The 10467-nt window shown below is 46.1% G+C and overlaps 1 protein-coding gene across 1 annotated transcript; it reads right to left on the bottom strand.

Moving 5' to 3' along the window:
- Nucleotides 1–679: 679 nt before the first annotated feature.
- Nucleotides 680–9992, bottom strand: znf217 (zinc finger protein 217). Its single transcript, XM_036141810.1, is given in 6 exon segments — nucleotides 680–2106; nucleotides 2942–3512; nucleotides 3514–4247; nucleotides 5567–5674; nucleotides 5801–7121; nucleotides 9701–9992. Coding segments are annotated over 5 exon segments (2805 nt in total). The 5' UTR covers nucleotides 7080–7121; nucleotides 9701–9992; the 3' UTR covers nucleotides 680–1993.
- Between the last annotated feature and the right edge of the window lie 475 nt (nucleotides 9993–10467).

Here is a 10467-nt window from a genome sequence, read left to right as displayed (position 1 = left end):
AGCAGGCATTCTCATCTTTTTTTTTTTTAAACTTGAAGTTTTGGTAAAAAGGTTGGTTGAAGGGTTGAGTTTGAATTCAGTGTTTGTGAGTTCTGCATCTAAAAACAGGTTGCTAAGCGACAGCATAAAATGGCCAGGCCAGCACTTAAAATGTTGATCATCAATGATTTCTATTTTATCGATATGCTTTTTCTTTCAGCCTTAATCTGTGCACAGATCTGCTGCAGATCTCCCCGCTGCTGGAGTCTACCAGCGTTTTCCTTCCACTCAACTTTCAGCAAACTGGATCGTTTGTCTTGTGGCTCACGCCAAGGACCTGCAGGACAACCGCCAAGTCAGCAGTTTTCACAAAGATTCTGTAAGCCACGACACGTCCGTATTAAACAGCCTTTTTATTGGTCTAATAATCAAACTTCCTGAGAAAACGAATTGTGGGTTTAATTAGCAGTAAGCCATCAAAGGGAAGACAAAAGGCTGAAAATAATCTCCCAAGTTTCAGTTGAATTACTACAATGAGTTAACATTTTGATGTTCTTCTAATTTCCTGATTTGCACCAGTTTGAGATGAAAATGATTGGTTTGGATTAAAAAAAAACAACAACATCCTTATCCTTTCATGGAACGAAGGCAAAGCTCAAAAACTGCTGAGGGGAAGAAATAAAAGGCCAGACAAGAGAAACACCTTGACGAGTTCTTTGCCTCTTACTTTTATTACTGAAATCTCGTACAATTTCCAAAACAACAGTATAATTTTTACATTAAGTTTACATGCAAGCCGAATACAAAACCCCTGAGCTATCTGAGGGGTTTCAATGCGACAGAAACACAAAACGACGGGCCGAGCATCGTGAAAGCGAGTTAACCTGAGAGACTCTTTTTCTTCACAGTTCATTTCATCAAAATCGGCCGATTTCAGGCCGCTGTGCTTCCCAGGCTGCATACGGAAAAAAAAAAAAAACGGCACACGGAAAAAAACGGCAAAAAACTCTCCACCCTCTGCTCGCTCCGGAGCTGAAACGTGTGCCGACCCAAACGACCAAGGCACGGCCGCTTCATCACCACGGTTTGCAGCTGATGGGTCTGAGGGACTAGCAGTTGAAATGGAGCATTTCAACAAAAACAAAATCTAATAAAGTTTTTTTTTTTTGTTTGTTTTGTTTGGAACAGTTAATCCACAAGCAAAATGTAGGTGTAGTTGTGTCACAGTGTGCGTGATGTTTGCAGACTTCTGCAGTCCTCCTCACGGCTGCAGCAGCTTTGAAAACGGCTCGGCGTACAGAGAGCAGCATGAGGTAGAGCATCCGGAGGAATCCATTGCCGGGGCCTGCGTGTAAACTAATGGACCGAGGCCATCCAACTTCTCCCTCTCCGGTGTGTTGGAAGGGGGAAAAAAAAAAACAACTAAAGATTGTGGAACTGTTGCCTGAAGGGGAACGGAGCGAAAAAGCCCGTCTCAGGCGCAGCCAAGTCTACACACTGCTCCTGTTCTCAGATAAACAGCCCCGTATTTGAACATTAGTGTGGGTAGAATGAGTCCGGATAAATATTTCAGTTGACAGCAATATCCCAGTGTACACCAAGTGGAGACATACCAGTGTGCTTATCCCGTCTGGACAAGAAAATAAGTCTATAATGAAATTTTCAACCCTTGAATTTTCCAATCCGCCGCACATTTTCCTCCATTGAATCTACATTAAATTAAAGGACAGCAAAGGCACAGTCTGAGCATAGTCTCTGTTTTTTTTTTTTTTGTCTTTTTTTCAATCCAGAAATTAAATACATTTTCCATAAAGTTCTCCAAAATAAGGTAGCAGCTCTGTTTACGTCTAGAAAAGAGGGAACAAAATGAAAAATCGGGGATCACACATTTCAAGCCAGTGAAAGACGAAAAAAAAAAAAAAAAAAAAAAAAAAAGGGGGTTTAAAGTTCAAACTAAACTCTGGTGAATGTTACTCCACGTGTTCTCCAGTGGTTTACCTTGGCGCTCGTTACTTCAGGAGCTCTTGTCGGTGGTGCCGTAGCGCTGATTTGGGAACGCCGCCGAGGAATCCCTCCACTGCAGGTTGGGGAGGCCCGGTAAGGGCTGGTACAGCAGCGTTCTGGGCCCTGAGCAACAACAGCGTACATTTACTGAAACATCCTGAAACCACTGAGCTATATAATACACTGGAGTGCTGAGTTTGCCGAAAAACTGAAGTCACTGGCCGCCATCTTGCTACTCCCTACTCTCACAGAATCCCATAGGATTTGGTTGCAACAACAAGCAGTTTTCTGGCTGAGTGAAAACGTTTCATAGGTAATTCTACAGTGAGTGGGTGTACTAACAGTATTAACTACTAGGAAATTAGGTGCTGAAATATTTTACATGTTATTCATATAAAAAAAAAAAAAAAAAAAACTTGAGATACACACACGTATATATATATATATATATATATATATATATATATATATATATATATATATACACGTGTGTGTAATATATATATATATATAAATATATATATATATAAATATATATATATATAAATATATATATAAATATATATAAATATATATATATATATATATATATATATATATATATATATATATATATATATATATATATATATATATATATATATATATATATATATATATATATATATAAAATGCAAAATATATCAGCACATGAATTTCTCAGTACTTGATAGTACTGTATTAATTGTAATTCTGTAACATGTGCTGTAGCGCACATATTCCCTAGTTACTGGAGGAAAATAGGGAGTACCAATATGGCGGCCGGTGGCTTCAAAGCGACTCGTTCTAACAGCCGGTGATTAGCACTCCAGTGTATAATATAGCTCAGTGCCTGAAACATCCATACATACTGAAGTCTAGTTTAGACGCCAATCAAAGCGGGCCTTCCCCCCGCTTAACGAGCAGACCTCATACGTACCGGCTCTGGCGTTGGCCGCCCCTGCGTGGCTGGGGTTGGCCGGGGCGCTGTGGTACAGGGACGCCAGCTCGCTGGGTGAGTAGTGCAGAAAGCTCATCATGCTCCAGTCCGACTCCAAACCTCCTCCCAGAGGGGCCGACCCGGTTTTTATTGGACACAGAGCCTCAGACGCAGAGGACGGACCCGGCCCCTGGGACGCGGGTTTCGCGCTCCGCCCTTGGACCGGCGGTCTGTTGGGCCCGTCCACCGGCGGCGCTCTGAAAGACATCTTCTCGCCAGTTTCTACCTCCCTGCTCGACGGGACGGAAAACTTCATTCTCTTGCCGGACGGGTCGCCGAAGTCCATTTGGGGGAGGCCCCCGAACCTGCTGGACAGGCAGAGGCGAGCAGCGTCGGGGTGCCAAACGGTCCCGCTCCTCGCCTGGTAGCTCCTGTCGGCGACGGGCGGCCGGTCCAGAGGCGCCGTCCTGTCGGCGGCGCTCTTCCCGCCTGAGACGGTCTTCCTCACCACCTCTGTGTACCTGGAGGCCTCCTGGCTGGGATGGGGGTCGGCGTTCTGCCGGTGGCGCTGCGAGGCCCGTGGCGGCGTCCTGCCGTGCTGCGGGGACCGGGGAGCGCTTCTGGGCATGGGGCGCGCCGACAGGAGGCCCGTCGTGAGGTCTGGGGGGCTGTGGCGGTGGAGACTTGGTCCGGCGAGGGTGGGGTCGGTCCGCCGTCTGGAACGGGGCCACATCTTTGCCGTCCAGAGCCGGGGGGCAGCCCGTGTGACGTCTCGGCTTCACGTTGCCGCCGCCCTCGTTCTTTTTGGCGCTCTGCGGTTTGTCTTTGTGCAGCAACCTTTTGTGCATGGCGAGCACCTCGGGGTAAAGGGTTTTATACGCGCACAGCGAACAGGAAGTCGGCGTTACCGCACATCTGGTTTCTGAAGCGGCGGCCGCTGAAACGGACGCCTTCAAGGACAGATTCAGCGGCGCCGCCGAGTCCCCGTCCTCCTCCTCCTTCAGGTCGACCGCTGCTGGACGGCCCGCCTGCAGGTCGCTGGGCGTCGGCATTACTTGCTCAACGCGCTCGTCCGGTTTGCTGTCCAAGACGGCGACCCGACCCTCGGGTTTTCTATCTGCTTCTGAGTCCCAGAGCTTAGGTCTGCTCGGGGCGGGGAGGCCATCTGGCGAGGGCAGCGAAGGCACAGATCGACTGGAGATCTCCACGTAGGGTTTGTCTTTGTGCCGACGATCATAGTGATATTTTAGTGAAGTCTTCTGAGCGGCCGCGTAGTTGCAATAAGCGCACTTGTAAGGTTTCTCACCTGGAAAAAACATGCAAATTGGGTGGTTTTAGCTTTGATGCTCGAGGCTCATGATTTGTAAACTCACACGTTTACGTTGCCTTGCTTAGGTGTTTATATCACTCCAACTTTCTCTGATTTTGCCACAAATTTAGATGCTGTTAGGATTTCATGTAGAAGACCAACAGAAAAAAAGGCACATAACTGACAAGTGGTAGAAAAGTGATGCATGGTCTTCGTTCTCTTTTTTTATAAATGAACTTTCAACAAGTCTGTCATACATTTACATCCTGTCCCTTTACTTTGCTGCCCTTAAATAAAATCCAGTGCAAATAACTGCCTTTGTGTTACCTAATCAGCGGGTATTCTGTCAGAGTTTCATTTATTCACAGGATAAATCCAGCTGTAAAGGCCTGCGAAAGTTCAGGAGAACGTTATGGAGAGAATTAAGGCTCGATTAGTTCAGACACAACACCCCAAGGTGGGAACGTCTCATTCGGGGCCCTGTTCCGTCCATCGACTAAAAATGGGAAGACTATCACACAACTGCAGACTTATCGAGACACGGGAAACAGAAAGGAGAGCATCTATCTGAAACGAGATGCCAAGAGGGCCACGGTAGCTCTGGGGGAGCTGCAGAGACCCATGGCTCAGGTCGGACAACTATCCGTCGTGCTCTTTACAAATCTGGCCATCCTAAATGAGCGGGCCTCGTAGAAAGATAAAAACGTCCTCCGTAGTACTTTGGATTGTACCTGCGCTCTGGCAATATGAGATATAAGATCTTAAAATGCCACGCGCGTTACCACCCGTGAGCCCCATTCAGGGGAGACGCATTTCCTGCAGCAAGGACAGGAAAAGCAGTCTGAGGTAACGGAAAGACGTGCTGACCTACATACTGACCTACATGCAGCTAAATCCTAGATTACCAGTGAGAGGCTACAAAAGGTTCCCCTTCCAGTCGGACGACCGCAGACAAATAGCTGTTTGTAGACGCCGGCCGTCAGTTCTGAGCTGTTGTGCAAAAAACATCTGGATCAGGACACAGATGTGTCATACGCAGACCAGCGGGGGTACCTGCACCAAAAGGGGGTTCCACAAAGTCCTACGCGCCTCAGATTTTCGTTTGTAGAAAGACTTTTAGAACCATGCATCAGTATCATCCTCTTCATTAATTATGTGCTGATTTTGGTTGGCAATTCTAATAAAACCTCATTCTTTCAGAGGTGTGTGGTTGTCATGTGGAGAGACTTTGGAGAACATTAAAAAGGTGAATGTATGCTACTGCAATGCAACGTAAAAAGGTGGCAGATAAGATGAAAAGGGACATATTTTTATACCTGTGTGAGTCCTCATGTGGACTGTGAGGTAATAACTGGACCGGAATGATTTGCGACAATAATTGCATTCTTTGGATCTGAATTTCGATCGTTCGAGACCATCTTCGCCTGAAAAATAAACAGTAAAAGGGGGTGAAGTAAATGACAAACCAATAAAACTTGGCGTGTAGTTACAGATGTGGTCAGCAGGTGGAGCTCTCAGCAGCAGCAGCCTGAGCAGAGCTCCAGATTTACCTGAAACTAAGTGTTCCTCTAAAGCCTCCTCCTGTCCATCCTCCGCCGGCTCGGCGGGGGCCGCCCTCGCCGGCCTCCCGTCAGCAGACGTCGGGCTGTCCTGCCCGCCTCGCTCCCGCTTGTGGATCCTGGAGTGGAGGACCAGCTGGTGATAGGTCCTGAAGGTTTTCTGACACTCCTCGCATGTGGTCGGCCTCTCCTTGTCCTTGTGTTTCTGCATGAGCGACCTCCGCGGCGGGTTGGAGGCCTCTGCGGCGGCCTGCTGCTGCTGGGAGCGCGCCTCTTTCCCGGCTCTGTCCGCCTGGCCCTCCGACCACGCCGCACCCGTCTCCTCCTTGTCGGAGCCGCAGTCCTCGTTGTCTGTGCTGAGCTCCTGGCCAATGTCTTTGGTGTTGTTGGGACCGACCGCGATCTTGCCCTTGGTGGCGAGCTGCCAGGCCTGGTAGGTGGTAAAGGGATCCAGCTGGGGAACCCACTTGGATGATCTCGCGTCGTTTAAACGCTCGCTGGCAGAGGCGGGCCGAAGGTTGAGGCTACCTAAAAACGCTTCCTGTTTGGCGAGGGGTTCGGCAGCGGCTTCATCTCTGCCTGGCTCCGCCTCTCGGTTGTGGACCTTGCTGTGTTCTGCCAGACTGTGGCGGTCGGGGAAGAAAAACCCGCAGACCATGCACATCTCGTAGAGAGAGAGGACGGGCTCGGCGGGCGGCTCCTGGGTGACGCCGTTGACGGTGAAGGGGGCCTCCTGGTCCAGGGCGGCTTTGCTCTTGGGTCCCGGTTTCACGTGCATCTTCATGTGGTTCTTCAGGAACCAGGACTCGCGGAAGCGCCGCCCGCAGACGCTGCAGCAGTACGTGAAGTAGTCCTTGTGCTTCCTCATGTGGGCCTCCAGCTCGCCGGCGTCCTGCGCCACCTGCCCGCACACGATGCAGCTGGGCGCCTCCTCCTTCGGGGCGGGGAGGGCGCCGGCTTTGGGCCGGGACCTCTCCCCGGGGATCCTGAACTCCGCGTCGACCCGCAGCACCGTGGGCTCGTAGAAGGTGGTGGGGTGATGGCGGAGCACGTGCGGCCCGAGCTCCTCCGGGTCGGCGAAGGCCTGGTCGCAGAACATGCAGGAAAGCTGCGCGCCGTCGTCGGGCTGCGAGCCGGCCTTGGCCACGCAGGCGCCCTGCGGCGTCATGCTGCCGCCGGGCGCCGGGACGCCCGCGTTGTTACTAATAGGGATGTCCTGCAGGAGCCCGTCTGGGGTGTCCACAAAGGGCAGCAGGGAGTGGGTTGGCATTTTCTCTCCGAGGTTGAGCGCACGTTCCGGAAGAAGAGGAGCCTGAGAAAGAATGGAAGGTTTGATTAGTGTCAAAAACGGGACTGGCAAGATATTACACATAGGTGACCGATAATCAGCTCTAAATACACAGGACGACCTTTTTAATAGCGAAACAGGAAATGTATCAGTTTTAGGCAATCAGCTACACAGACGACTCATTTCCTCTGCGTACAGAGCGCTGATAAAAGCTAAATGTTCTGTTGTGTGACAGAACCTCGCACCAGAATAACTTTACATTCTGAAAACTACACTAGGAACCGCGCTAAGCCGAAAGACTCGACGCCAGAGAAAGCACGGCCTCAATTTCAGGCTATAAAAGCAATTATGTTTGTGTAACCAATATGTTTAGCTGTGTCGATACCAACTACTGCTGAAGGGGAACAAAACTAACAAAAATTAATATTCACCACCAGCTTATTCTCCTTTTTCCTGAGAAAAGCCTATTGTCTTAAAGTGTCCTACTGTTTTAATCCTCTTTAATTGCAGCTCTTTTGACGTTAAATGCTTACATGATTTTTTTCTATTATAAAAAAAAACACACACACCCATTTTCTGACTCAGGATGTACAATGGAGTTCTAGTGTAGCAACCAGTTTCTATTACTACTTTGATCGGTTGATTTGTGGAATAACTGGATCAACCAGGTAAAATCTTTTAATCAAAATGAACAAATAAATAACTTTCGGATGGGTTTCACAACATTTAACGCCCCAGTCCCCAATAACCTGGTGCATTTTCTAAATAAGCATTTCACTAGTTGACATAGGTGTTGATATCCCCCCCCCCCCCCTTTTTCTCCTGTTTGTCAGTTACAGATTCCTCAGATAACGCCACAAGGCAAGAGAGAGAGAAAACGCATCTTAAGCAATTTCAATGTTTCTTCGAAATGCTGCCAAGTATGAAGGTTGTTCCAAAGAGCAGAAAACCAAGGAGGCAGCCAAATGCTAAATGCAATGGGTGCACAGGATTAGCTTTCGCTTCTTCTGAAGACAACTATTTTGTTTTTAATGGTGGAAAACGACAGATAAGAAGCTCAGTGTCGCAAAGAAAAACCCAACAAAGCTGTCTAATTGAAACATTTATACACCTGAAGTCCAAATGGGAGACAAGTCTGAAGCGAAGGGGGCTTCAACTGAAACTGAGCTGTGGAAAACAAAGACCTGACTGCTTCATACTTTTTATGTAATCTACAATTTTGTCACATTTTTTCACTTCCTATTTGACAGTTTATGAGAAATGCTATTCAGAGAGTTTATTATTATTATTTCTTAAGTTTAAATTCCTATTGGTATCAAGGATATTTTATTCTATTTGCTGGGAAATGTTACAGAATTACAATTAATAGGCACTTTTGTTTTGATCTGACCAACCGTTCTTATGATAAATGCTAACTTGAATGCTAACTTCAGATTTTGCATTCAATGCACATTTTATTTTTAGGATATACCAAAAAAAAACAAATCCAAAAAGGGTTGTTTCCACTTAAAAGTTAAATCTGTGCCTCTTTAACATTGTAAAATAAAACTTCAATCCAAGTTTGTGTGAAATATATCATTAGGAGACCACAACTCGACCAAAATAGCAACAAATCATTCAATTGTTAAAAAAAATAAGCTAAATTACATTTTAGTCAAGACTAACTAACTTATTTAAAAAACACTTTTAGAATGAAAAATAGGTCTAAGTGTTTCATTGTTTCTGCCAGATTTACTCATTGTATGAGCTTACGGCAAAAAATCAACAACTATTTTAAAAAGAGGAAATTTGGAAAACAGGTAAACAGGAAAATCCTGACCATGTGATTAAGATCACACCCAAACTAAATCTCTAGTTTTATATACATTATGAATTTGACTGTGCCAGTTTATTCTGTTGACCTATGACTACACTTTCGGTAACAAGGAGGACCTTGAACGTTTTGTTAGTTTCTTCTGCTTTTTTTTTTTAAGTACACGCATGCTTTGTGTTCCTGTTACTCACCTTGTTATTCAAGTGGTTAAAGTAAAAAAAAAAAAGAAAAGGGGGGGACCCTCAACGTTTATCGAGTCGCGATGGAGGGAGGGGGGGATGCTACAAGTAGCAGTTAACTTTTACAGTTTAAACAAAAACAGCTTTTATCCTAACAGACCGGCTATTACGCTCCTATATGTGCATTATAAACCCGACACGAGGAGTTGATTGGAAAGCCAAACCGTTTTGTTTCACGCTTCTTTTTTTTTTAAAGAAGGTCGCTGCCCTAGCTTTAAAAATCAACAAAACAACAACATATTAAAACAAAATAAAAAGAACTCAGTCCAAACACGACGAAGCGACGGCAACGCTTATGTCATGGCAACATTAAACCGTTTGTTCCCAAAAACTCGACCACAACACGCTAAGGTCACCGACATAATTCATCAACTCGTCGTGTTAAAGTCATTTGTTGTTTTTTTTTTTTTTTTTTAAAGGCACAACACAAACTGTTAGGAAAACAATCCCCACGCTTTGCTTTTTTTTTGGTTGTTGCTTCTTTTTCTTTTTTTTTGTCGGCTATTCTCGACTGCGAGCAAACTGCAGAAACTCACCAAAACAATACCTACCAAGTCAGAATTTCCGGATTAGTATTAACTATAGTGATATACTACTAGCGAAAAGGAAGGAGTGAGCCGCCACGCTGCTTTTCTTTTTCTTTTTTTTTTTTGGGCTGCCGCTGTTTGTGTGTCGGGTAGCTTCTTCATTTCACGCAGCGCCTCTCCCTCCCTCTCTCTGCGCTGGCGGTGGACGGCTCACCTAATCAATTGTTTGAATGTGAATCATATTTGTTCTACTTGGCGAGTCCTCCTCACTGCGTGCAGCTGTTGAGTTCTGAGGCGCGTGCGCTGTGCCACTCTCTGTCTCGCGGGAGGGGAGGGAAGGGAAGGGGGGGTGTTCGATAGAGCGCGTGCACGGCAGCACCCCCCCTACCATAAAAGAAAGAAAAGAAGAAGAAGAAAAAAGAAACGACAGTCACGTGACAGAAAAAATTACATTCTTAATTTTTTTTTTTATTTATTTTAACGGCAAATTAGAGAATAGTTATCTATGTTTACATATTAAAAATGTTTGCTCCGTTAATGGCATATTGAAAATTTACTAATTTATTTTTACATATAATATGGTGTCAGATTTTTTTTTTTTTTTTTCGAAACTCACTGTAAGTTACACCTCTATACAGTGACGTCTACTAGTTAGCATTGTTTACTGCTCTGACCTTGTACCAGCTTGCAGCTTAAAGCGTCCCCCCCACTTTGGGCAACAATGTCACGACAGAGTGCATTACTGTGCTGACACGAGGCTACGTGACGCTTTTGAGGTGTAGCTCACCTAA

Source organism: Fundulus heteroclitus, chromosome 1 (assembly GCF_011125445.2).
Source record: "Fundulus heteroclitus isolate FHET01 chromosome 1, MU-UCD_Fhet_4.1, whole genome shotgun sequence".
Classification (NCBI taxonomy): Eukaryota; Metazoa; Chordata; class Actinopteri; order Cyprinodontiformes; family Fundulidae; genus Fundulus; species Fundulus heteroclitus.
Note: the sequence above shows the minus strand (reverse complement) of the source record. Positions and strands in the feature narration are given on the sequence as shown.